Source organism: Acomys russatus, chromosome 27, assembly GCF_903995435.1.
Source record: "Acomys russatus chromosome 27, mAcoRus1.1, whole genome shotgun sequence".
Lineage (NCBI taxonomy): Eukaryota > Metazoa > Chordata > Mammalia > Rodentia > Muridae > Acomys > Acomys russatus.
The window spans coordinates 57,151,222-57,176,336 of NC_067163.1; the positions used below are offsets into that span (position 1 = coordinate 57,151,222).

The following is a 25,115-nucleotide window of genomic DNA, read 5'->3' on the forward strand; positions in this document are numbered from 1 at the left end:
CCCACCACACACAGGTGGGACATTTGTGTTGGCTGCAGCCACTCAATGACGGTCCCCTGTGGAAACTCTGTTCCTTTTTCACGGTTGACTAATATTCCAGCACCCAGGAGTAGGGCTGATGTGACCTCCCGGCGCAAGGGCCTGGCCAGGGTCTGAATTCTCTGGGTGTTGCCAGCAGGGAGGGACTGCTACATCATTTGACAATCGGTTCTGAATTCCACGCTGGAGCTGCCTGCTGTGTCCTGGTCCAGGGAGCTAGCACCTGGAAGGTTCAGTTTCCAGTTTCAGGACTTCCTTCCTCTCCCTCCAGCAGGCTACGAGGGCTGCAGATTCAGAGTTTAAGACCCACAGGTTTGGGGGGTAAACTATAAGGAGGGGGTGCGTGGGGACTCTCCCAGGATTGACACGTGATCCTGGTGTTTAGGTCTCTGAGGATCTACCAGCAGGTTTTAAGATTCTGGACTCAGCTGAGCGGTGGTGGCACTCAGGAGGCAGAAGCAGGTGGATCGCTGTGAGTTCGAGGCCAGCCTGGTCTACAAAGCGATTCCAGGATAGCCAAGGCTACACAGAGGAACCCTGTCTAAAAAAAAAAAAAGAAGAAAAAAAAAAAGATTCTGGACTCTTCTAAGTGTCTGGGTTCACTCTCTTCCCAGCTAAATGTTTCTTCAGGCCGCAGGGGCTGAGCTGGGGGAGGCTGCAGCAGGCGAGGGAACAGCTAGCACAGCTTGGTTGGAAGCTCCTGACCCCTCACAGTGGGGTGGGAGAGGGGTGGAACAGAGACCCTAAGTGAGGGCCAAGGGAAGGTAGGACCAGAAAGAACTCTGGGTCCGCATGGAGGTTCCCCAGGAGGGAAGGGCGGGCCAAGAAAGAGGAGTGGTCGGAGTCGGGGGTGGGGGTCCGGGTGCGGGTGGGGGTCCGGGTGCAGGTGCGGAATCTGGAGGAATGTGGGGCGTAGAGGGAGGGGCCTCGTCACAGTCCGGGTGCGAGGAGAGGTGAGGAAGGAAGAGCCCACAACGGAGAATAGAACGGACAGAGAAAGGGGAGGTAAGAAAGCCAGAGGTATTGGGGGCGAGGGGGAAGGGAAGGGGCACTTTCTCCTCGGCCACGCAGGATTTAGTTTGGCAGGAGGAAGGAGCCCCCGCGGGCGGGTGTTGGGTGAGGGCAGGAAAGAAGCGGAAGGAGGCGAGTAGCCAAGTGCCAGGGCGGGGCGGTCGTCCAGGTAAACTCCTGTAGCCTCCTGGACTGTCCGGAGCCTGCGCCCGCGGTGAGTGCCCCGGGTCCTGGGTGGGCCTGGGGTGAGGTTGGGTCTGGGGTGCTCTCTAGCCGGGTGGCACTGAAGATGCTCCTGCAGCTCCAGCCAGGGAGCCGATCCAGCACCCCTACATTCCGGGGTCAGGAGCCCGTGCTTCTCACCAGTTCGTGTTCGTGGCTACAAGCGTGATTCAGTTTTTCCTGTTTTGTTTGTTTTGTTTTGTTGTGTGTGTGTGTGTGTGTGTGTGTGTGTGTGTGTGTGTGTGTGTGTGTGTGTTCTGCCTCTGTGTATGTCTGTGTGATCGGTGTCAAATCCCCTGGAAGTGGAAATACGGACAGTTGTGAAGTGCCACGTGGGTGCTGGGATTTGAACCCGGGTCCTTTGGAAGAACAGCAGGTGCTCTTAACTACTGAGCCATCTCTCCAGCCCCGGGATTATTTTTTTTTCCCCCTCTCCTCACGGTGATACCGGGAAGCTCAGGTGAGAAACGTTAGTACTGCAAACCTCAGTTTCCCTCTACAGGCATGAGACTGCGGTGAAGGTCAGTTATGAGGCGCGGTGGCCACTTGAGAGGCTAACTTGAGAGTCTATGTTGCTAACTAAGGTTCTGACGCTTTGGGGTAAATTTCCTTTTTCTTTCTTCTCTCCCCCCCCCCCTTTCCCTCCCTTCTTTTCTGAGACTGGACCCGCAGTTTCACTTCCTCACCCTGGCCTGTCATTTCCCTTGGAGTCAGGAAGGGAAGATGTGGCCGTCGAGAGGACATTAGTCTGTCCCCATCTGGCTCCGGTGTTTGCACAGCCCGCCCAGGCCGGATGCCCTCCCCCTGGCCATGCCGTTTCCCCTCTACGGCTGAGGCTGGAGTCCTGCAGGGGCCCTCAGGTGACTTCCCTGCTGCCCCGTGCGAGGTCCGGAGCCCGCGGGCCTTGGCTCCCCTCCCCTCACGGGAAGACCAGCCGGGGCCAGGTCTCTTGGCTGAGCTCACCCCCCCCACCTGCCAGGGGTCCCCTTTGGAGACGCTAACAGCCCAGCAGGGTGTGGCCTCTGAGCGGGGTGTGTCCGGTGTGTTTACTTTAATTTGATTACTCCGATCTTTTTTTCTGTGACATTTATCTTTGCTTGAGAAAATGAAAGCTATTATTGTAACCCTGACATAAAAGGCACCGGAAGAGGGAAGAGGGAAGAGGGAAGAGGGAAGAGGGCTTGAGGCCCTGCCCTGGAGGGTGAGGAACTAGGGTGACCCCAGGCCTACGAGGCCATTCTGCTAATTGGAATGGACAAAGATATGGCCCACACTTTAACAGACTCAGTTTCCCCATCTGGGAAGTGGGCCGGTCTGGGCTGGTGTCGCTATCCTGGCTTCTTTCTTATGGGTTCCAGGGATGCGGGTGAGGGGGTGACGGGTGGGTGGGCTGGGCGCCGGAGGCTCGAAGGCCACTGACTGGGAAGTTGAGGTGCGAAGGCGGAGCGCAGCCTCCACAGTATTATCTTTATAGGAATTCTCTTCGTTCATAAAAATCTGGCTCCTCATAAAAAAAAACTTGCCCAACATTAAGGGAAGAGAAGCTGGTACAAGCCAGAGGAACCCACCCCAGGGTCAGGTGACCAGCTTGCTCCTGCCAGCCTTGTGCTGGGTGACCCTGGCTCACCATCATGTGGACCCCATGCTGGGCCAGGGCACCCAGAAGGGGCTTTCCCAGAAGCTTCCAGCATCCTCTGCGCCCCTCACTCTATGGGAATATTCCAGAATGTCCGAGCATGTGCCCATCCACCCTGATGCCTCATTGAGCCTCTGTGTCATTCCCCTGCCTCAGTGGCCTTATGAAGGTTGCAGCCAGGTCAGGGCCAAGGGCAGGAGGCCATTGCCATGGAGGTCAGGAGAGCCAGGGGACTCATGAATATTCATGATGTAGTAGCACAGCCCTGCATTAAGAGCCACAACTAGTAATGAGTACTCAACAGTTCATCCATATTAATGACACTTATTAATATTAAGATAAGCTCATTAATATTAAAATAGACCCATTTTTAAAAAATAAAATAAAATAAAATAGACCCATTAATATCAAGACTAAACTCATTAATACTAAAATTGAAGTGGTTACTATTAAGATTAACTCATTAGCTGGGCATGATGTCGCACGCCTTTAATCCCAGCAGGCAGATCACTGTGAGTTCGAGGCCAGCCTGATCTACAAAGTGAGTCTAGGACAGCCGAGGCTACACAGAGAAACCCTGTCTCGAAAAAAAAATTAACTCATTAATATTTACAGCATCACTATGAAGCACGGGTCCTACACAGCCAGGTCTGGGTCTCGGATACAGAGGTGCAGGCAGCTTAATAATCAGGTCATTGGCTGTCTATGCACACGTGTCAGCCAGTGCAGCACTGAGTTCAGGTCTGATACTTTTATTAGCTAGTACCTCTTAATATTCAATGGCCTTTCATTAGTAAGCAGCATTTTCTTTTTTTTTTTAAACATTTCTTTTTATTTTATGTACATTAATGTTTTGACTGCATGTACATCTGTGTGAGGGTGTCAGATCCCCTGAAACAGGAGTTATAGACAGGTGTGAGCTGTCATGCGGGTGCTGGGAATTGAACTTGGGTCCTCTGAAAGAGCAGTCAGTGCTGTTAACCACTGAGCCATCTCTCCGGCCCCAGCAGCATTTTCTTTATGCCTTAACATTTGGTGGGTTTGTAGTTAGTGACCCATTAATACTCATGGAATCCTGGTGTCTGTATAGAAGGTGTCTGGGAACTGTGACATTCGTAAGGACAATATTGTCAACATCCGCCAGGCTCCTTGGTCCTGCGGGAGCTCAGCCCCGAGGAAGAGTTCTGTGCGCTGTTTCCTGGCTACTTGGTTATGTTTTGCTCCAATTTCTTGGACAAGGTGGCGCAGCAGCTGCGAGTGGCTCGGGTTTAGGGACCATTCAGATATTTGGGGATTTGTCATTGTGTCTGTGGAGCACACCGGCGGCTTCTTATGTTTTTGTGTTTTGGCTTTTGTTTGTCTTTGGTTTTTCCAGACAGGGTCTCTCTGTGTAGGCCTGGCTGACCTGGAACTCGCTCTGTAGACCAGACTGGCCTCGACCTGAGAGATCCCCGTGCCTCTGCCTCCTGAGTTCTGGGATTCCAGGCGTGCGCCACCACTGCACCCAGGAAATGCAGTTTTTATTTCTTCAGGTGACTGGATGAGATGAGAGCTGCACCCAAGTTTACAAACACACGGCTTGGATTGAGCCCCAAGTGTTTCTATCTAACCACCCTTAGGCCTGGGCCTGGAAGCTTCTAGTCTCCCTGCAATCCAATCTTCTGCAAGCCCGGACCTTGAAGGCTTGTTTTTTCAAGACAGGGTTTTTCCATGTAGCTTGTCCCTTTGTAGACCAGGCTGACCTCAGACTTCCAGACGTCTGCCTCTCCGGGCATCCCCAAGTGCTAGGACCGAAGGCCTGTGCCAACTCGCCGGGCTCCCTGCACTGCTCTTAAGCAGCTTCTCACTCCTGTCTGTTCTCGTGAGAATTGGGTGACTCATTCTGTCAAATCTTTCTCTGATTTGTCACTTCATCTGCCCCTTAACTAAACCTCATTGCATCACACAGAGCCAGGTCTTTAGCTGTGATGGTGGCTTCACATAGACTCTGTCCATAGCCGGGGAGGAGAGTGCAGCGGACAAAGCGTTTCCTGTGCAAGGAAGGGTTTTTACAAATCAGTAACAGTCTGTGCTAAGGTCTGGAGGCAGGAGACTTCCGTGGTACAAGGGGTCCCTCTTGGTTTACTTGGAGGTTCAGAGAGGTCAAGCCACTGCGCTAAGGTCACACAGCATTACCAGGGGGCACAGAACCAGGAAGGCACCTTAGTCCAGGCACTAGCCTAGCGGGTTTGCTTGAGGCCTAGAGTCTCAAGGACATTTGTTAACCGCACATCATGGTTCCAGGTGCCACTGGGGAGACCAAAAACAGCCTGGCTCAGTGCAGATACCCCAAGACAGACCGAGGTAAGCGGCAAGGCTCAATAGTCATTCAACAAACACTTGCTGGAAATGCTTTGTGTGCTGCGACATGGGGTAGCATGATATCCCTTCCGTACCAGCAGACATCAAGGTCAGGGCATGTGGGGCACACAACCGGGGTGGGGATGGGGCGGCCCTGGCCTCCAGGGGTGAATGTGTGCTTCTGGGCTGGATCTGGGTTAAAGTCCAGCGAGAGTCATTGAGGGGTCGGGCGGGAGGGGGGACTGGAGGACGGAATAGCACCGTGACCTTTCTTGCTCTAGGGTCCCCCCCACTCCCATGCCATGCGGCTGCTGCGACTGCGCCCCGAGGTGAGCCTCGTCCTGGCTTTGGCCGCGCTGCTGCTGTTGCTGCTCCTGACTCGCGTGTCGCCGCCTGGCTGCCCTGTCCCGGAGGAGCCCACGGAGCCGGAGGATGAGTCCACGTGGCCCCCGGCACCCTCGCGCGCGCCCTCTGCCCGGTGCCGGGCCAACCTGTCAATGAGCGCGCATTCAGACTTTGTGAAGCTGCCCACACACGTGCGCGACTTCATGCTCTACCGCCACTGTCGCGACTTCCCGGCGCTGAGGGAGCCACCCGCGGCCAAGTGCGCGCGGCCGGTGTTCCTGCTGCTAGCCATCAAGTCCTCTCCTGCCAACTACGAGCGCCGCCAGGTGCTGCGCGCGACGTGGGCGCGCGAGCGGCGGGTGCGCGGGGCGTCGCTGCGCCGCCTCTTCCTCGTGGGCTCCGACCGCGACCCTCATCAGGCGCGCAAGCTCAACCGGCTGATGGAGATGGAGGCGCGGATGTACGGCGACATTCTCCAGTGGGACTTCCACGACTCCTTCTTCAATCTGACGCTTAAGCAGGTGGGCGCGGCGTGGGGGAGGGCGCTGTGGGTGGGGGTTTGAAGTATGCGTAGGATACCCACGCTGAGAAAGCGGGGAAAGGTTTGCACAGGGAGGACTCCTGGCGCATTGCCGGCCTAGAGGGAACACACAAGGCCTCGTGTCCCCATCGCCCCTCCCCCCGCAGGTCCTTTTCCTGGAGTGGCAGCGAACCCGCTGCTCCGACGCCAGCTTCGTGCTCAACGGGGATGACGACGTGTTCGCGCATACGGACAACATGGTCACCTACCTGCAGAGCCACGACCCGAACCGCCACCTCTTCGTGGGGCACTTGATCCAGAACGTGGGTCCCATCCGGGTGCCCTGGAGCAAGTACTTCATCCCGACGCTGCTGGAGGCCGGGGACAGGTACCCGCCCTACTGTGGCGGTGGCGGCTTCCTGCTGTCGCGCTTCACGGTGGCCGCGCTGCGTCGCGCCGCGCGCGTCCTCCCCGTGTTCCCCATCGACGACGTGTTCCTGGGCATGTGTCTGCGGCATCAGGGGCTGGCGCCGGCCTCCCACAGCGGGGTGCGCACGGCGGGGGTGTTTTCTCCCAGCCCGCGTGTGTCGTCCTTCGACCCCTGCTTCTACCGGGACCTGCTTCTGGTGCACCGCTTCCTGCCCTTCGAGATGCTGCTGATGTGGGACGCGCTGAGCCGGCCCCAGCTCGCCTGCGGCAGGCAGGGCCAGGCCTACTGACAGGTTCCTGTACCCCCTCACCTGCGAAGGGACCACTGAAGGACAGGACTGATGTGGGGAGCGGCAGGGCGAGTCTGGGGAGCCTATAGGTTGAACTCCTGAATATGCTTTTTTTGGGGGGAGGGGGGCTTGGTTTTTTTCGAGACAGGGTTTCTCTGTGTAGCCTTGGCTACCCCGGACTCGCTTTTATTTTATTTTGGTTTTTCGAGACAGAGTTTCTCTGTGTAGCCTTGGCTGTCCTGGACTTGCTTTGTAGACCAGGCTGGCCTCGAACTCACAGCGATCCACCTGCCTCTGCCTCCCGAGTGCTGGCTGGACTCGCTTTTAAACCCTCTTGGTACTGTTTACAGCCGATGCTCTGGATCAAGCCAGATGTGAGTTGGTCCTTGGAGTGGCTGCTAAGTGAGAGGTGCTGCTGGCCGGGCCCATTGGTGTCAGCCTCAAGACCCCAAGGAAGTGGGGCAGGGGAGAGAGGTGGATTCCAAACTGGGGAACCTCAGAGATCTTGACTTAACCCCCCTCTGGTGTCCCCAAGAACTCAGAGAACTGCATAGAGGTAGAAGGGGTCCTGGGTCCGGCAGATAGGGGTGGCAGGAAATAAAGTCTGTGGAAGGTTGAAGGTGTTGTTTCACAGTGGGGGGCAGGGGGTGTGACATAACCTGGCTCCGCCCCTTTTCATCAAATTAGAATTATTGTTCTATGGTGTATGCCATGGCCCTGGGCGGAGGTCAGAGGAGGCAGGGAGCTGGATCCCTCCTTCTCCACATGGCTCTTGGGGCTTGAACTCATATCCTCAGGCTTGGTGGCAAACATTTCTACTCCCGGACCCCTCTTGACAGCCCCTTTTTATTTTTTCAGCACCACTCACATGTTAACAGCATCTGCTCTACCCCACTTCTCCTTGACCTGTAATATTTTATTAACACACAAAATCAAGCGTCACTGTGGCATCTCCACGTGGACAACACTGCAGTACTGGGTCACGTGAACAACACTGCAGTACTGGGTCACGTGGACAACACTGCAGTACTGGGTCACGTGAACAACACTGCAGTACTGGGCTCGAGTCCCTCTTGTTCTTCTCTTCTTCTTCTTCTTCTTCTTCTTCTTCTTCTTCTTCTTCTTCTTTTTTTTTTTTTTTTTTTTTTTTTTTTTTTTTTTTTGGTTCTTTTCCAAAGTTTGTGGTGGACACAGTGTGGTGAGGCCGGCCACATCTTGACTCCCACCCAGGCTCTCGCACCCTCTGTAGCCCCTTATGCCTCAACCTGTGGAACAGGGAACCTTCCAGAGCCATCTGGTTTCCCCACTAGGCTGCCTCAGCCCTGGGTGACCCCAGTTCTGACCCTATGACACCTTCTGCCTTGTAGTTAGTTGTTCATTTGCTTGCTTGGTTTTGTTTGTTTTTCCTTTAGAGACAGGCTGTATGTAGACCAGGTTGGCCTTGAGTTCCTCCTATAGCCAAGGATAACCTTGGACTCCTGGTCCCCCTGCCTCCACCCTCCCCAAGCTGGGATGACACTGTGCTGTGCCACATCTGCTGTGTTTGACACTGAGCGGGAACCCTCAGGAGTGCCAGGCCCCAGCCCTGGTGGAACTGTCTATCAGTTGTCTACTGTGTATCTCACAGGCTTGGAAGGGCTCCTGACACCTCTGAGGTGATAGGGGAGGTGAAAGCTGAAGGGGGTGGGGGGGGCAGGAGGAAGGAGGAGGCTTATGTCCTCAGTGTGCTGCCTGTGTAAGCAATGCGGGCGGAGGGGAGGGTTGAGTAAGCAGGTTCAAGGAAGGGGGCAGGTCACTGGGGAGGGGAGAGAGGTGGCTGGAGGAAGGGGGAGGGCCACAGGGTTCAGGAGTCACATGGGAGAGCTTGGCAGAGGAGTGAGGGTGGGCACTGCTCCCAGTCTTGAGCTCCCTCTCTCTGGCTGCCTGTTGCCCACATGGAGATACCCAGCCCAGACCTACTTGGGAACTTGGTTGTTGCTGCCACAGTCCCAGGCTCTGCCACACACTGTGAAAAGCTCACAGAAGCCTGAGGTAACCGTGAGCCTGAGGTAACCATGAGCCTGAGGTTACATCTACAGCTGAGCTCGGCCCACCAAGTCCATCAGAGCCCTAGCCCAGAGCCTTGGGTTAATTCCCATGGAGAGGATTCAAACCCGACTGATTTTCCAAAGAAGCAAGACCCCAGCCTCAGCCTCCCCAGTGAATCCTGGTGGCACCTCAGGTCTATGTGTGACCCTGTCAGAGTCCCAGCCTGCTGCCCCCTCCTCAGGTCTGTGTGTGACCTCATCAGAGTCCCAGCCTGCTGCCCCCTCCTCAGGTCTGTGTGTGACCTCTTCAGAGTCCCAGCCTGCTGCCCCCTCCTCAGTCTGTGTGTGACCCTGTCAGAGTCCCAGCCTGCTGCCCTCTCCTCAGGTCTGTGTGTGACCTTGACAGAGTCCCAGCCTGCTGCCCCCTCCTCAGTCTGTGTGTGACCCTGTCAGAGTCTCAGCCTGCTGCCCCCGCCTCAGTCTGTATGTGACCCCGTCAGAGTCCCAGCCTGCTGCCCCCTCCTCAGGTCTGTGTGTGACCTCATCAGAGTCCCAGCCTGCTGCCCCCTCCTCAGGTCTGTGTGTGACCCCGTCAGAGTCCCAGCCTGCTGTCCCCTCCTCAGGTCTGTGTGTGACCCCGTCAGAGTCCCAGCCTGCTGTCCCCTCCTCAGGTCTGTGTGTGACCCCGTCAGAGTCCCAGCCTGCTGTCCCCTCCTCAGGTCTGTGTGTGACCCCGTCAGAGTCCCAGCCTGCTGTCCCCTCCTCAGGTCTGTGTGTGACCCTGTCAGAGTCCCAGCCTGCTGCCCCCTACTCAGGTCTGTGTGTGACCCCGTCAGAGTCCAAGCCTGCTGCCCCCTCCTCAGGTCTGTGTGTGACCCCGTCAGAGTCCCAGCCTGCTGCCCCCTCCTCAGGTCTGTGTGTGACCCTGTCAGAGTCTCAGCCTGCTGCCCCCTCCTCAGATCTGTGTGTGACCCTGTCAGAGTCCCAGCCTGCTGCCCCCTCCTCAGTCTGTGTGTGACCCAATCAGAGTCCCAGCCTGCTGCCCCCTCCTCAGTCTGTGTGTGACCCCGTCAGAGTCTCAGCCTGCTGCCCCCTCCTCAGTCTGTGTGTGACCCCGTCAGAGTCTCAGCCTGCTGCCCCCTCCTCAGGTCTGTGTGTGACCCCGTCAGAGTCCCGGCCTGCTGCCCCCTCCTCAGTCTGTGTGTGACCCCATCAGAGTCCCAGCCTGCTGCCCCCTCCTCAGTCTGTGTGTGACCCTGTCAGAGTCTCAGCCTGCTGCCCTCTCCTCAGATCTGTGTGTGACTTCATCAGAGTCCCAGCCTGCTGCCCCCTCCTCAGTCTGTGTGTGACCCTGTCAGCGTCCCAGCCTGCTGCCCTCTCCTCAGGTCTGTGTGTGACCTCATCAGAGTCCCAGCCGGTTGCCCCCTCCACGATGTTGCTTTTCCCAGACAAAAATGTATGAAGTTGCTTTTTTATTTAGACTTTGGGGGACACAGGGAGGAGGGGCATAAGCTCCATTTCTGGCATCTACGAATAACTGGGGATCCTCCAAGGCAAACCAGGGTGTTGCATTTGCACAGGCCAGGAGGAGGTGGGCAGCAATCAAGGACGCACCGCCTGAGCCCCTTGCCGCTTCAGTGGGGACACAGGCTGTGCAGTTCTTGCTGGGTGCAGCCAGTGAGACAGCAGCGGAGCACAGCATTGGTGGCCTGGCTGCGGCGCTGGCGCTGAGGAGCCTGCTGAGGAAGCTCCGGGTCCAGCGCGGGGTCCGTGTCAGCCACAAGCGCATGCAGGAGCTGCCGCTGCTCCAGCCACTGCAGCAGCTCCCCTGCGGGCAAGCAGAAGTCAGCGTAAGTCCCTCCCACATGCCCCACACACATTTATTGTGTGCCTAAGAAAAAGCACATATATAGTGTCTGCTGATATTAAGTAGCTCTTAGTAATTCTATGTACTACTCACCTGCCAGCTGGGTGCCCCAGTGTCTGGCCATGGGAGGGTGGGGGTCCCTAGAATTGCAAGCTGGCCTGGGTTCACTTTGTGGCCTCCTGAACGGCACCCCCAGTGTCAGGAGGGGGCCACAGATTCCTACAGGTGCCACTCATGGTTGTACTCAGGGACGTCTCCATGTCCCAACAGTCCTAGCACTGAGGATGCTGAGGCAGGAGGATCCCTGTGACTTAAAGTCACTTTTAAGTTTTGTAGTGAAGGTCTGTCTTAATAGACAATCAACGAAATGGCTCATGCCACTCAAATAAAGACGAAAGCCTCAGGCAGGAAGTTCAAGGTTATCACCGGCTAAATTGGGAGTTTGAGTCCCTGTCCCAAAAATCCAAACAGAGGAGGTGGCACACACCTTTAATCCCAGCACTCGGGAGGCAGAGGCAGGCCAGCCTGGTCTACAAAGTGAGTCCAGGACAGCAAGACTACACAGAGAAACCCTGTTTAAAAAAAAAAAAAAAAGCCATGGGGGCTCCAGTCTTCGTTTATCAGGAGGGGGCGCCTCCGTGCCTATGTCTCTCCTCTTGGTTATCCGCGTGTCCACCCGCCCTGCCTGTCCCCACTCACGGTCGCTGGTGTCCATGGGCTGCGTGGCATCGGGGGACCAGCGCGGGCTGCCACACACCCGCACCAGCGCGCGCACCAGGTGGTGGCCACAGAGCTTCGCGCGCACCTCGGGAGGCTGCTGGGGGCGCAGTGCGGACCCCAGAGCGGGGAGCAGCAGCAGCAGCATTGGCAACATTAGCAGCACGCGCATGGTGGCGGGAGGCAGCACGCACGGACGCCCCTTATAGCCGCCTCGCGCCGCCCAAGGGCCTTGGCGGGAACACGGCGAGCATCACTGAGAAGGCCGAGGCTCAGGTCACGGCCAGGGGCTGTGTGTTCAGCTTGGGACGCTGAAGTCCCTCCTCTCCCAGATGGAGCACTATGCCAGGAGATGCCCCAACACTTTAAAACAAGCCAAGCGTCCCTCCTGTTGTAAGGGTGGTGCCCACATGTCTGGCTGGCACTGCAAAAGCTGAGGCAGGAGAATTGCTGTGAGTTGGAGGCAGTTTGGGCTGTGAAGGAGATGGGAGGCGGTATTTATGGCCTGGTTTCGTCAAAAAAAGGAAACTAAGGCTGGGAGAGGGGAGGATAAAGCCCAAACGACCCCCTCCCCTGTTCCTATACCTTGGGGGCTCTTGTGGGTGACTGCGGAGCCTATGGGGCTGGCTCTGCAGCTCAGGGCCTTGGCCTCTGACTGCCCCTCCCATCACCCCTGCTGGGAACCAGCTCTCCTATCTATGGAGAGCCAAGGACCACAGCTGGGCAGGAGGGGAGTGGCTGTCCTTGGGGTCTGGTCAAGGCCTATCCTCTGTCAGCTGTACCTCCCCTCCCAGCCTCACACTTGCCCCCCGTGAGCCTGAACCACACCCTGTAAGTCAGTTCTCGGACACCCGCAACTCCAGTCACAAACCATCTTTTTTCTATCGACTTCATTTATTCATTCAACAAACACTCCCGGAGCACAATCTCCAAAGAGGTCATGTTGAAGCCTCGCACGCCCAGGAGCCCGCAGACAGGAGGGCAGGGGACTGGACATAGATGCTGGGGTCAGGACTTTGGGGGTATGGCTGGGTTTCTGGCTAAGGCTGGGATGGTGTTGGGACATGGGCTTTTGAGGGTCCCTGAGTTCTGCAGGAGGTGGATGGGCCAAGAAAGCATTCGCAGAGGCGAGAGCCTGAGGTCATGTATTAACATCCTCGTTCTGGGAGGAAAGAACGGGAAGGTGGGGAGGGGTGGGGAGAGGAAACAGAGGGTGCCAGGGGCCCAGAGAGGGACAGTTCTCTGCCTGAGGTCGTACAGCCAGCCCATGGGAACCGGGCTCGCGCTCATCCCCGGCTGCTATCCGGGGCTTCCATGCCACAGCGCGTCCAGCTGTGGGCTCAGGGTGCCAAAGGCCGGCCGGTCCTGCGGGCTGGGTGCCCAGCACAGCTGCATGAGCTCGTGAACCTGAAGTGGAGGAAGCGAGGTGGGCGGTGCCTGAGCTGAGGGACCTGGCTTCTGCTCACAGGAAGCCAGCTCACTCTGCCACACAGCTCTCCATGGCTCCTTATGGATCTCAGAACCGAAACTAAATCAGCCCGTTGCCATCCCCTTGTCTATCTGGAGACAGGGTCTCAGTAACCTTGGCTGGCCTCGAACTCGTGGCAGCCTTCCTGCTTCAGCCTCTAGATTGCTGGGGTGACAGGCACATATCCCATACCTCGCCCCCCCATTTGCTTCTGTGTATCACCCCACCCCGCCCTACGGCCCTGTGTTCTACTTGGAACGACTTCTCCCAGCTACTCCAAGAGATGTCATTCACACCTGGGAGAGACTTGTGAACCCCCTAGAATCATAGTAGTGTGGGGTGCTTGGTAGCTCAGTGGTGGGCACTTGCCTAGCATGTGTGTGTGTGTGCAGCCCTGGCTTCAGTTCTCAGCATTGTTAACAATAAATAAGTAAGCTGGGCATGGGTGGTGCATGCCTTTAATCCCAGTACTCGGGAGGCAGAGGCAGGCAGATCACAGTGAGTTCGAGGCCAGCCTGGTCTACAAAGGGAGTGCAGGACAGCCAAGGCTACACAGAGAAACCCTGTCTTGAAGAAAAAAAAAGAAAAAAAGAAAAAAAGAAAAAAAAAAAAAAAAAAAGAAAAAGAAAAATTGAAATACAGATCCGGAAGCGGTCATGTTTGTGGCACACGTTTTTGCTTTCTCAGTCCATGGGCAGGAGGATGCCGAGTTCCAGACCAGCCGATGCTATACAGCAAGACCTTGTCTCAACAAAGTTTGAAGCCACTGTTTATGACTCACCCGTCCTGTGAAACAATGGCATTCCCAGCCAAGAGCCCTGCTATCAATGAAGAATGAGGTGGCTCCAGACCAGGCGTGGTGGCGCACGCCTTTAATCCCAGCACTTGGGAGGCAGAGGCAGGTGGATCAATGTGAGTTCGAGGCCAGCCTGGTCTACAAAGGGAGTCCAGGACAGCCAAGGCAACAAAAAAGAATGAGGTGGCTCGGCGGTTAAGAGCGCTGTCTGCTCTTCCAGAGGTCCTGAATTCAGGCTCACAACCATCTATAATGTGATCTATAATAGCCCTCTTCTGGTGTGGAGGTGTACATGCAAATAGAGCAATCATATACGTTAAGTAAATTAATTAATTAAAAAATAATGAAGACTGAGTCGACCTCCCTCACCTCGGGAGGGCAGGTGGGGGGCGGCGGGAGGCGGCGGCCCTCGGCCAGTAGCTCCAGGAGTCGGCAGAGCGCAGACCCGTCACGGTCGGGCCCCATCATGCGCAGGAACTCCTGCGGGAGAGGGGCAAGTGTGACAGGGCAGAGGGGAGGGCTGGAGGAAGGCAGAGGGGCTGGGAGCCAGCAGGAGAGGGCTGGGGGTCAGGAGGAAGAGCTGCGGACAAGAGAGAGGGCTGAGGTCAGCGGGCAGGGCTAGGGGTCAGGAGAGGGGCTGCAGGGGGCGGGACAGGCGACGCACAGCAGACGGGCTGCAGCGTTTGTCGCTGTAGGTGAAGAGCTCGTACAACACCACCCCGAAGCTCCACACGTCCGACTGCCGGGAGAAGACGTTGTCAGACAGGGACTCGGGGGCGTACCTGCGGGCGGGACAGGGGCGTGGTCGTCAGGCTGGCACGGGCTGCCTGGCGAGGGCGCGGTTAGTGTGGGGTGTGGTGAAGCTGGGTCTAGGAAAGGATGCATCTATAGAGCCTTGGACCTGGTCTCGTGGGGCGTGGCTACAGGGCGGAGTTTTGCTGTGGGCGGGGCCTCTACGAGGGCAGGGCTAGAGAGGTGGGGCTGGGCCTGGGCTGGTCTGAGGGGCGTGTTCTCAGTGGGCGTGCCGTCTGGGGTCTCGGCCTCGCACCAGAAGATGGGGCTCTGGCCCGGCTCGCGGACCACGTAGTAGTCCTTTCCGTGAGGCAGCAGCTTGGCGAGGCCGAAGTCCGCGATCTTCACATGAGACTCGCTCTCCACCAGGATGTTGCGCGCAGCCAGGTCGCGGTGCACGCAGCGGCGCGCGCCCAGATACTCCATGCCCTGCAGGAGGCCGTGAGAGCTCGAGGCCCTGGATCCCTGAACCCAGAACCCCTCCCCCCCATCCCCGACCTCGGCGGTGGTCGCACCTTGCAGATCTGCCAGGCGAACAGCAGCAGGCGGCCGGTGTGCAGGCGCGCGCGGTGGCGCTGCAGGAAGTCCCGCAGGCAGCCGCTGGGCAGGTACTCCATCACCAGCCGCAGGCTCTGGCGACCTGTGTGGACAGTTCAAGTCCCAACTATGGAAGCTGAGGCTTAGGGGGTGCGGGGGTGGGTTAATGGCCCATCTCAACTCATCCCTAATGGGAAGGGATAAAAGTGGGATTCGAACCCGCTTCCGGGCCGCTGCCGCCGCTCACCCGGCCCGTAGCTGACTCCCCGGTACTTGACGATGAAGTCACTGTGCAGAGCCTTGAGGATCTGAATCTCACGCTGGAAGTCCCTCTGCTGGTCTGGCCCGCTGTGCTGTAGTTGCTTCACTGCCACCAGGGGTCCCGTATTGTCCCCCAGAGGGTCATAGCGGCACAGCTCAACGCTGCCGAAGTTGCCCTGTGGGAGGATGGGAGGGGAGCTGGCACGTGTCCGGCTCCGCAGGCCGTGTCCACGCCCATCCACGCCACGCCCACTCACCTTGCCTAGCAGAGAGATGTATTTAAGGTGTCGCTCCTCAAAGATGGCGGGGTCCTGGCAGGCATAGAGCTGGGCGCCACCGCACAGCTCATCTCTGGGACTCGGGCTGCCGGGTGTGGGGTCTGATAGGAGCTCATAATCTGGGGCGGCGCAGTCACATGAGTCAGTGGGATCTCTCTCTCTGTCTCACCCCCGGACTGACCTCTACCTGAGCATTGCCCTCTCTGTGCATTATGACACGCCCACGGGTACCTCGTGAGGAGTGGGAATGACCACTGGCCGGAAAAGAGCACACTCTGCGGGACCCCAACGGCTACAGACACAAAGGGGACTCGAGGACTGTCGCCCGGATACCCTCAGATGAGAGCATGGTGCTGACAAAAATGTAAGTTAATAATACCAAATCCCAGCACCCAGGAAGGTGAGGTAGAGAGAGCTCCAGTTTGAGAGGCTAGCCTGGGCTACACTGTAAAACAAATGCAGATTGAGTCTTAGTCAAGGGGCCTGATTGTTAAAGTAGCTGTTTTAGCTCTTGCTGACTGCTGGAGCCAGAGACCTCCCTGTATCCAGTTTGGGGGACCCTTCTCCCCTCCCCGTTCCTCACCCCCCAGAGATCCTCTCCGCCCCCAGGGGACTCTCCCATCCCCCAGGGACAGTCCTCACTCCCGGTACCTGAGGTAATGAGGCCGTTGAGGTCCCTAAGGATAGCGCGGAAGGAGGGGCGCCGGCCAGGGTCATACTCCATGCACTGAGCGATGAGCCCCGCCAACTCTGTCCACTTCAGGGCGGGCAGCTGCCGGCGTTCCTCGTAGAACTTCAGCTTCTGAGAGGGAGATGCCAGTCATGTGGTCTAACCTTACCCTCACGACTCTTTCCCTACCCCCTTGTCCCCCTCCCTCCGGCCCCAGGGCCCTGCAGGCTGATGCTCTGACCTTGGAGGGCTCCAGCGAGGTGATGTGGGCGGGTCCCCCACTGAACACCTCCCATGCTGTGGCGCCAAAGCCCCACTTGTCAGCCTCCAAGCCGAGCATCTGGGCTTCCTGGAGACACTCGGGGGCCACCCAAGGGATCCTGTCGGTGAGCACTGGAGGACATGGGATTGGGAACGGTAACCTGGATCACCACCCCCTTGCACGCACAGCGCAGTGTGCGCGTGAGTGCCGACAGAGGATGCAGCCAGGTGAGGCTAGCCTGTACTCACTTTCCAGGCTCAGCACAGTAGGGCTCACACCAGGGTCACTCAACTTGATGAAAGGTGGACTCCCATCAACCCCCTCACGAGCCAGGAGCACCTTCCGGGCTGAGACGTTGCCGTGAGGGAGGCCCTTGTCCTCCTAAGTGTTGCAGGCATAGGGAAGTGTGGGGAGTGGTTGATGAATAGAGTTAGGCGAACTCCTCTGTGTCCTTCAAAGCCTATGTGAGGCTCGCTACCCAGACAGAGCAGCCTGTGGCAACCGCTGTAGGTCCCTGATGTCACGTCTTGTAACCCCTCCCCTGCCCTCCCCTTATACTGATCCAACCAGACCCTCTTCCAACACCTGTCCCTCCTGTGACCTTCCCACAGCTTTAGGGACCGTCAAAGCCCTCAGCCTGCCACTTAACACCTGCCTCTTCTCACCACTTCCCCGCTTTACCCCCAAGCCTGTCTTCACCACTCTTCGCTGACACCCGTGGGTGCACTGTTCTCCCTCAGCACTCTGAGCCTGCTCATGTCCTGCTGCGGCATTCTGGATGGCCACTCTTGTGTCCTTACCAAACTCCTATCCACCCTACAGAGCCTCCCTAGGGACACAGGGGACACTCACCAAGTAGTTGAGGGCATAGGCCAGCTGCTTGGTCACCTGCAGCTTCCAGCTGGCCGGCACCAGGTGGCCACGCTTGCGCAGATATGTGTCAATTGCTCCTAGGTACACAAATTCCTGCACCATGATGCCTGGGGACAGGGGGAGAAAAGGGTTGGTGTTGTGACACCGGCGACACCATGCTCGGGTGGCTCTGGCCCCCCCCCACCACCTGCCCTCTGCTCTTAGCCTAAGCTGGATGTTACTATCCGCTCAGTTGAATACAATACAGCCAAGATTCAGAGTGGGTGTGCGAGAGGTGCAGGGTTGCACAGCAGCTAGCCAGCAAAAGGGAAAAGGAAAAAGGTCTCTGGGGGTGGGTCGGGGCTGTGAGGTGGGTGAGCATGTCAGAGGCGCCATATGGGTCCAGTGAGGTGGGGGAGGGGCCGGGGCTGAGCTCACTGTCTCCAGCCATGCAGACGCCATGCAGCAACACCAGGTGCGGGTACGATACTTGGCTCATCAAGCTTGCGGCTTCCAGAAAGGACTGGGGAGGGGAGAGCAAAACGACCATGGGTTTCCCCCTCCCATCGGTCCCCAGTGGGGTGCTCAGCAGCTCCCATTGGGCCCAGAGTGGGTCGGAAGTCCTGCTAGAAGCTACCTCAAGTCTCTCAGGATGGGATGGGCTTGGGGAAAAGCTGATGTCTCACCATCCCTTGATCCTGCCCTTGGAGATGTCATGCCCCCTGTCAGTCAGTCACCTTCCCTCCTTCCTCTCCAGCCTCAGTCTGGCTGACACACAGCCCTGCCTCAGAACTTCAGCATGCTGTGTCTGCAGCTGCTGTTTACCGCCTGGCTCAGTGTGGCGCTCTACTCCATTTTGGTTTGATGGAGCCTGACTACGTCCCCTAGTCTTGCACTTCTAGGTTCCAGCAGTCCTCCTGCCTCAGTGATCCCCCCCCCCCCCCCAAGTGCTAGGACAACAGGGTGCAGCTCCATGCATCTCACACGGCCTTCTGCTCCGGTCTCCGACGCACCTCCATGCAGTTGCGGTGTCTGGCATCCATGACCTTCAGGAGGACTTCCGTGTCATGGGTCTCGCCATCCACGGCCTCCCGCCGGCAGCCGCGGTAGATCTTGGTGAAAGACCCGTGGCCCAGGTTCTCATACTGCAGGACAGAGGACCAAAGCAGCGACCATTGACAGCAGCCCCCCCCCACGTCCCCGCAGGAGGGCGCTGGCCCCCAGTTCCCACCCCGGGACCCTCACCCACTCCAGGCTGTCCGCGGGGATCGTGTGGAAGCTTAGCTGTGTCAGCGCGCTGCAGGACGGGGAGCTGCCGGGCGCAAGCATGGGGGTGCAGCCCCTTCGCACCACGATCAAATTGGACTTTTCTGGGGCAGAGGGGAGGCAAGAAAGCAGAGATCAGAGGAAAGGTTTCCAATATTTAGACTCCTTGGACTTAGCCTGGGGAGCCCCCAGAAGTCACTCCCGAGGTGCTGACTCCGGGCTGATTTGAAAGTGCGGGCCAAGCCAGGCGAGGTGGCACACGCCTGTAATCCCAGCACTCGGGAGGCAGAGGCAGGCTGTGAGTTTGAGGCCAGCCTGGTCTACAAAAGTGACTCCAGGACAGCCAAGGCTAATACAGAGAGACCTTGTCTCAAAAAACAAAAACAAAACAAAACAAAAAAGAAAGTGCGGGCCTCTGGGTAGAAGTGTTTCCTTCAGGTCACCAACATCTGTATCAGCACCAGGGCTTCGCCTCAGCGACTTTCCCTCACAGAAAGAAGTGAGAAAAAGAGACCAACTGAGAAGAAGGGACTTTGTGCCCGAAGACTGTGGTTTCTGTCCTAATCCCCATGCTCCTTGGTTTCTGCCACCACCCAAGAGCTGCTGGGATGGTGGGGGATGGAAGACGGGCTCACCCTTGGGTCTGGGGGCACAGCAGGATGTGAGGTTGAGGGCAGCGCCGTCCACGTGTAGCCCAGAATGCAAGCAGGCTGTGAGCAGCTCCCCCAGGCTTCTGTGGGGCTGGCTCAGGCCAACCAGGGAGAAAGCCCCACTCGGGTCCCGGCGGATGAGGCAGCCCTTGTAGTCCGGGCCAAGGGGGGTCTGCAAGGTGGAACTGAGCCAGGTGAAGAAGCAGAGGGTCCCGCCCCTTCCGGTTTCCTTGAGGACTGTAGACGCTACCCCAGATGCTGGAAACGTGTTCCCTGAGCTTTTTTTAAAAATTACATTTATTTGTGTGCATTTCTGTGTAGATGTGTGCCACTATGCACATGTTGAGGTCAGAGAGCAACTCATGGGTGTTGGCTCTGTCCTTTCACCACGTGAGTGCCAGGCACCCAACTCTAATCCTCAGCCATGGTGGGGAAAAAACCCTTTCTCCAGGGGCTGGAGAGATGGCTTAGAAGTTAAGAACACTGACTGTTTTTCCAAAGGTCCAGAATTCAATTCCCAGCAACCACATGGCAGCTCCTATCTATGTGATCTGGTGCCCTCTTCTGGTGTGCAGGTGTACATGCAGGCTGAACAGTGTATAGATAATAACAAACAAATAACTCTTTTTAAAAACAAAACCTTTCCCCCATGTAACAATTTATTTATTATTATTACATACACAGTGCTCTGCCTGCACGTACACCTGCAGGCCAGAAGAGGGTATCAGATCACATCATAGAGGGTTGTGAGCTACCATGTGGTTGCTGGGAATTGAACTCAGGACCTCTGGAAGAGCAGCCAGTGCTCTTAACCTCTGAGCCACCTCTCCAGTCCCCCTCACAGTTTTTTTTTTTGATGCATAATCTCTCTCTGGGTAGCCCAGGCTGGCCTGTAATCTTGATCCTCCTGCCTCAGCCTCTTAAAATCTAGGACTACAGATCAATGCTCTTCAAGGAAAAAACGGGCAGTTCTTATTCTGCCGCAGCTAAGGTGTCACCTCCTTCAGGAAGCCATCCTGGCACCAGCAGTGAACCAACCTGGACGCAGACGGTAAGAAGAAAGCTGTCATAGTCCTGCGGGCTGCGGCGGAGAATGTAGGAGCCCGGGAGAGAGCCGGCGGCCTTCAGCTTGTGGATGGCAAAGTCTAACCTAGACAGGGACAGAAGCCAGGTCAGACCCGGACAACCCCTGCCGCCCAGCCACGCCCCCGCTGTGACCCCCTCCCCCAGCCCACGCCCCCAGCCCGCCCCTCACGTGATGGGTCCGTGGCACAGCTCCGCCTCCTCCTCCAGGAGCCGCGCGGGCGCCACCTCCTTGCAGAAGTAATGCCTGGAGTCGCAGGTCAGGCGGAAGTAGCCATCCACCAGGGCCACGAAGGACAGCGCCTCGGGCAGCCCTGGGAACTCCGCTTCCTGCGCGGGAGAACTCTTCAGCGACGAACGGAGTCCCCACGGCTCCCACCCGGCTTCCAGGGTCAGCACCAGAGCAACGGGTCCCAAGACCCACCAGGATGTGGCTGTCCATCCTGGTGACGGTGACCAGGCGGTGTTCCCCTGCCGGACCCACGCGTGGGGCCTGCTTGATGCTGACATCCACGATTTCGGAAAAGTCACAGAAGGTCTGGAAAAGCTGAGGAAGAAAGTTCGAGCAGAGGCCGGGGGATTACAGTTTGGATCAAGCCCGACCCCTCCCCACCCTCATCTCCTAGAGGGGGACTGAGCCTAGCCGGGATAGGTTGCGCCCACCGACTCAATCCAGACCATCACCTGTCTGACCCCACCCGCCATATAGTCCCGCCCCCAGGCCCAGCCCCTGTGCAGCCCCACGCCCCCGGGACCACCTCTAGTTAACTCCAACCCCGTGGTGCGGCCAGTCCCGCCCCGATTGAGCCACGCCCACTCAATTGCCCCGACCCCGGATCAGTCCAGGTAGCCCTGCCCCGACTGGCCCTTTTCCTAATTGATTCCATCCCATTGGTTCCACCCTACCCGATTGGCTTCTTCCTGGTTGGCTTCTTTACTGACTGCCCCGCCTCCCCGAGGGCCCCGCCCACCAAGGCCGCGCCCTCAGCACCTCCTGGTCCCCGGGGCCCCAGGCGATGCCGCTGCCGCCGGCCACGCGCAGGAGCCCTGGCTCCTCCTGGCCGCCCAGGAGTCCCACGCGGAAGGTCTCGGCGGCAGCCGCCGGGTGCAGCCGCTCCAGGTCCAGGATGTACTTAGCCATGAGCGCGCAGCGGTCGGCCTGGCTGGCGACTACGCGTTGCAGCGCCTGGAGCACCGTCCTGCGGATGCGCCTGCGCGTTACGAAGCTCAGGTCCTGGATTAGGTCGCGCAGGCTGGGTGGCAGGCAGGCCTTGTAGCTGTGGGTAGAGGGCACGCCGGGCACTCAGGGTGGGAGGGGACCCAAAGGACACACGAGACAGACATCGGGCACCTTTCGGCGGAGGCAGGCTGAGGGAGAGGGTAGCTGCAGGAGTCAGCATTGGGAAGGTGTGTGTTCGGTAAGGGCTGCAACCAAAGGAGCCCGGGAAGAGGTGGCCCAGGGCTCTCACCTGACGGTTTTCAGCAGCGCGCCCGGCCGCTGGGCCTGCTGACGAGCCATTTGGGCCAGATCCAGCACCGCCAGGCTCAGGAACTCTCCTTGCTCCTTCAGGCTGAGGCCCACTGGGAAGCGTCCACTCACCAGGTCACTGCGGTGCTAGAGCGGCCACAGGAGTGTGTGGTTAGGTGAGGTCCTGATCAGCCCGGAGCTGGAATGTTGTTGCCTTGGTGGGGTCTCCCCCACCCCCGTCCCCGGGTTGAGCTTTCCCTACTGAAGACTACCAACCTGGGCAAAGAGGTGTTCTAAAACGTGTAGGTCAAGGACGGCGCTGGTCAAATCTTTGCGCAGCCCAAACCGGTAACACGTCTCCAGCCCAAACCAGTCGGGGAAATAAAAGCTGTGGGTTCCACAATGGGGTGGCACACTCAGCTCTGGCTTCGGCGATGTGCTGTGTGACCTACAGCAAACAGCCCGCCCTCTCTGGTCTCAAGAGCCTCTACCATAGACTGAATAGGTGAGCCCCTCCGGGCTCACTCCCTACCGGAGCCTGTAGACCAAGACTTGAGTGTCCATGTCCTCCACAGAGAAGATGTGGCTTGGCGGGAACCAGCAAGACAAGTCCTCGGTGGCCAGAGCGAAGAGGGAGTGATAAACAGGCAGGATGCCTAAAGAGATGGGCCCATCAGGTCACCCAAGTGAAGGCAGCCTTGATCCTCCCTCACCAAACTTCTATACGTCCTTCAATGCCCCAGTGTCAATGCCAACCTTCTCTCAACAGGTGCCTTTCTCAGCCCTACTAAGTGGCCCAGTCACCTAGGGACCCACTCACCAGAGGCCTTGGCAGCCCTCACACAGAGGTCCTCAGCCAAGTAGTCCCCAAAAGAGAACGACAGTCGCTTGGGAGGCCCAGGTCCCCGGGAAGGAAGGACCACGTGCAGGGCTCCCGCCTCTGAGGATGAGAGGCTGCAAGAGCGCTGAGAGATCAGAGGTGTTTCCTCATTTGGAGGTGCCATGAGTGTATCCTGGCGAGACAGAGAAGGAGTTTTGACTGAAAGGCAGACGAGGCGCCACAATCCCCCCAAGTGACAAGACAGATGTCTTCTGGTTCTGTGTGAACAGCCCCCTCGTGCTGTTCTGCACCCAGGGCAGACATCTCCAATTGATCCACAAGCCTCAACATCCCATCCTGGGCAGCCAAGCCAGGCAGGCATGAGCAGTCGATGGCCGATACAGAAACAAGTCTGAACAGGAAGCAGAAGGGGTTTAGAGGGATGGGGACAACTGTGATATTCTCTGTGAGTCTTCAGGTCACAGCACCACCTGAGTTGGGACCAGAGGCTTCCATGCCTGGCGCCCTGTGCGTGAGTCTGTGGCTAACCATTCTGGGGCCTGTGCTGTCTCCAACACATTTTGGTCTCTCTTTACCCTACTTAATTCCTCTTTGGTCCCCACAGCCAGGATGCTCACTGCATTGGCCGGAGTGAGAAAAACACTTCCCACCCCCTGAAACTGGTGAGGGCAAGGGGCGGGGCTACCTCGTGAGATAAAACACAGAACAGATGCTCAGTACAAACCTCAGGGCCAGGAAGGTGGCTCACAGCTAAGCCTTCCATCTCCGATGCTCACATGGTGGAAGGGGCCCGCTGACTACACAGAGTTGCCCTCTGACCTTCCCGTGTGTGGCCCTCCCACAAAAAAGACAACAAAATCAAGCATGGTGGAGCACTTGTTACCACAAAACTCCAGAGGTGGAGACAGAATGCTAGAAGTCCAAAGCCAGCCTGGGTTGCGTGAGACTGTATTTAAAAAAACAAACAAAAAAATAGATCCAGGCATGGTGGCATGCATTTAATCCCAGCACTCAGGAGGCAGGGCAGGGCCAGCCTGGTCTACAGAGTGAGTTCCAGGACAGCCAAGGCTACACAGAGAGACCCTGTCTCAAAAACCAAACAAGACCGAAAGACATAAGTAGATAAATGAATAGAGCGCTGGAGGCGCAGCTCCGTGGCTGAGAGCACCAACCCGGCCTGTCACTCTTGCGCTTGTGGATCCAGCGCCCTCTTCTGGCCTCTGCGGCCACAAACCACAACCCAGGGGAGGCCTTTAACCTCAGCACTCAAGATACAGGTAGGAGGATCTCTGTGAATTCGAGGCCAGCCTGGTTGGCAGTGAGTTCCAGGACAGCCAGGGCCACACAGAAAAACCCTGTCTCAAACCAAGGAAGTAAAGAAAAAAGTATTTAACTTATTACTGGAGTTGGTGGGAATCTGTTACTGCATGTGGTGGGACACAACTATAATTACACTTTTAAGGTCAGGCCCTGTCTCAAGAAACAAATTAGGGCTGACAAGGTGGCTTAGCTGGTAAAGGGGCTTGCTGCCAAGCCTGACAGTCTGCAGGGCCCACGTGGTGAAAGGAGAAAACCCACTCTGGCAGGCTGACCACTGACCTCCGAACGCTCGCAAAGCGCATACACGCACACAGAATAAAACTAATAAAAATATTGTAAAAAATATATAAAGATGAAAGTATCCCCATCTTCCCCAACTCTTGTTCCTGCATAGGCTGCAAGAGGATCGCTGTGAGTTTCAGTGTACAAAGGGAGAGCCAGACTCAAAATACAAAATGAAAGACATAAAGCAACAAAGCGGATACGAATCTTAAAGGAGTATGCGCTTCTACCAAAGGGAAAGTTCGGAGCTCTCTCCCTCCCGCGCCTAGTACCTGAGAGTCGGGGCGGGGAGTCCGAGGCGCATGCGCGCTGCTGCGGCCGCCAGTGCGGTGTCCAGGCTGCGCCCCGCGCCCTGCGCCCCCCCCCCCGCCCCTCGCGCCCCGCGTTCCTACCTGCAGTCGTGCCGAGGCAAGGGCAGTCGGGGCTGCGACAGGAAAGTCCCCGTTCCTTCCTGTGCGGCCCCTGAGCTTCCTGGCCGCCGTCATTTACGGAAAGTCAGGGCGCCCTGGGGGCGGGGCGGGACAGGAGGCCCGGGGTGGGAGACTAGAAACCTGTGTTGCCGGGCCACCCTGCGGGGGTAAGAGCCTGGTGAATAGCTGGGACAGGAAGGCTGGGGTGCTGCTGGGGACCTCAGTGCACAGAGCCCTCACACCCGGTCCCAAGCTTCCGTACATCAGTGTCCTTAGGGTATCCGGGGCCAGGACCTGCTGCAGGCAGCGCACAGGCTTCGGACTTCAGTGTCCACTCCGCCCCCAACCTTTAACCTCAAAAAGGACACTCTGAGCAATGTTAAAAACACAGGGAAGGGGGTGGGTGGCAAACCTTCTGGCTCCTTAGTCCTAATGA

The 25,115-nt window shown here is 57.6% G+C and overlaps 3 protein-coding genes across 3 annotated transcripts; 1 reads left to right on the forward strand and 2 right to left on the reverse strand.

The window, feature by feature from the left end:
• Positions 1-5,550: 5,550 nt before the first annotated feature.
• On the forward strand, positions 5,551-6,888 carry B3gnt3 (UDP-GlcNAc:betaGal beta-1,3-N-acetylglucosaminyltransferase 3). Its single transcript, XM_051169764.1, has 2 exons — positions 5,551-6,114; positions 6,281-6,888. Exons 1-2 carry the CDS (start codon positions 5,551-5,553, stop codon positions 6,830-6,832), a joined length of 1,116 nt encoding a protein of 371 aa, XP_051025721.1. The 3' UTR covers positions 6,833-6,888.
• Positions 6,889-10,358: 3,470 nt separating this feature from the next.
• On the reverse strand, positions 10,359-11,600 carry Insl3 (insulin like 3). Its single transcript, XM_051170060.1, has 2 exons — positions 11,426-11,600; positions 10,359-10,687 (listed from the first exon to the last, which is right to left on the reverse strand). The coding sequence occupies exons 1-2, from the start codon at positions 11,598-11,600 to the stop codon at positions 10,494-10,496; spliced, it is 369 nt and encodes a 122-aa protein (XP_051026017.1). The 3' UTR covers positions 10,359-10,493.
• A 990-nt stretch (positions 11,601-12,590) lies between these two features.
• Positions 12,591-24,819, reverse strand: Jak3 (Janus kinase 3). Its single transcript, XM_051169882.1, has 24 exons — positions 24,662-24,819; positions 22,647-22,839; positions 22,359-22,482; positions 22,103-22,214; positions 21,828-21,973; positions 21,350-21,635; positions 20,783-20,905; positions 20,531-20,688; positions 20,314-20,425; positions 19,261-19,447; positions 18,605-18,729; positions 18,373-18,504; positions 17,798-17,882; positions 17,360-17,487; positions 16,756-16,888; positions 16,487-16,638; positions 16,227-16,377; positions 15,555-15,694; positions 15,284-15,473; positions 15,015-15,139; positions 14,756-14,928; positions 14,372-14,489; positions 14,077-14,187; positions 12,591-12,850 (listed from the first exon to the last, which is right to left on the reverse strand). Exons 1-24 carry the CDS (start codon positions 24,752-24,754, stop codon positions 12,743-12,745), a joined length of 3,405 nt encoding a protein of 1,134 aa, XP_051025839.1. The 5' UTR covers positions 24,755-24,819; the 3' UTR covers positions 12,591-12,742.
• Between the last annotated feature and the right edge of the window lie 296 nt (positions 24,820-25,115).

Coding starts and splice junctions, on each gene's coding strand:
- Jak3 (XM_051169882.1), bottom strand. CDS start 24,754: ATGACGGCGGCCAGGAAGCTCAGGGGCCGCACAGGAAGGAACGGGGAC. Junction 22,840..24,661: donor TTGCCTCGGCACGACTGCAG/GTAGGAACGCGG, acceptor CTGTCTCGCCAG/GATACACTCATGGCACCTCC. Junction 18,730..19,260: donor CTGTGCCCCCAGACCCAAGG/GTGAGCCCGTCT, acceptor CCTCTGCCCCAG/AAAAGTCCAATTTGATCGTG.
- B3gnt3 (XM_051169764.1), top strand. CDS start 5,551: ATGCGGCTGCTGCGACTGCGCCCCGAGGTGAGCCTCGTCCTGGCTTTG. Junction 6,115..6,280: donor TCAATCTGACGCTTAAGCAG/GTGGGCGCGGCG, acceptor CTCCCCCCGCAG/GTCCTTTTCCTGGAGTGGCA.
- Insl3 (XM_051170060.1), bottom strand. CDS start 11,600: ATGTTGCCAATGCTGCTGCTGCTGCTCCCCGCTCTGGGGTCCGCACTG. Junction 10,688..11,425: donor GCCCATGGACACCAGCGACC/GTGAGTGGGGAC, acceptor GCTTGCCCGCAG/GGGAGCTGCTGCAGTGGCTG.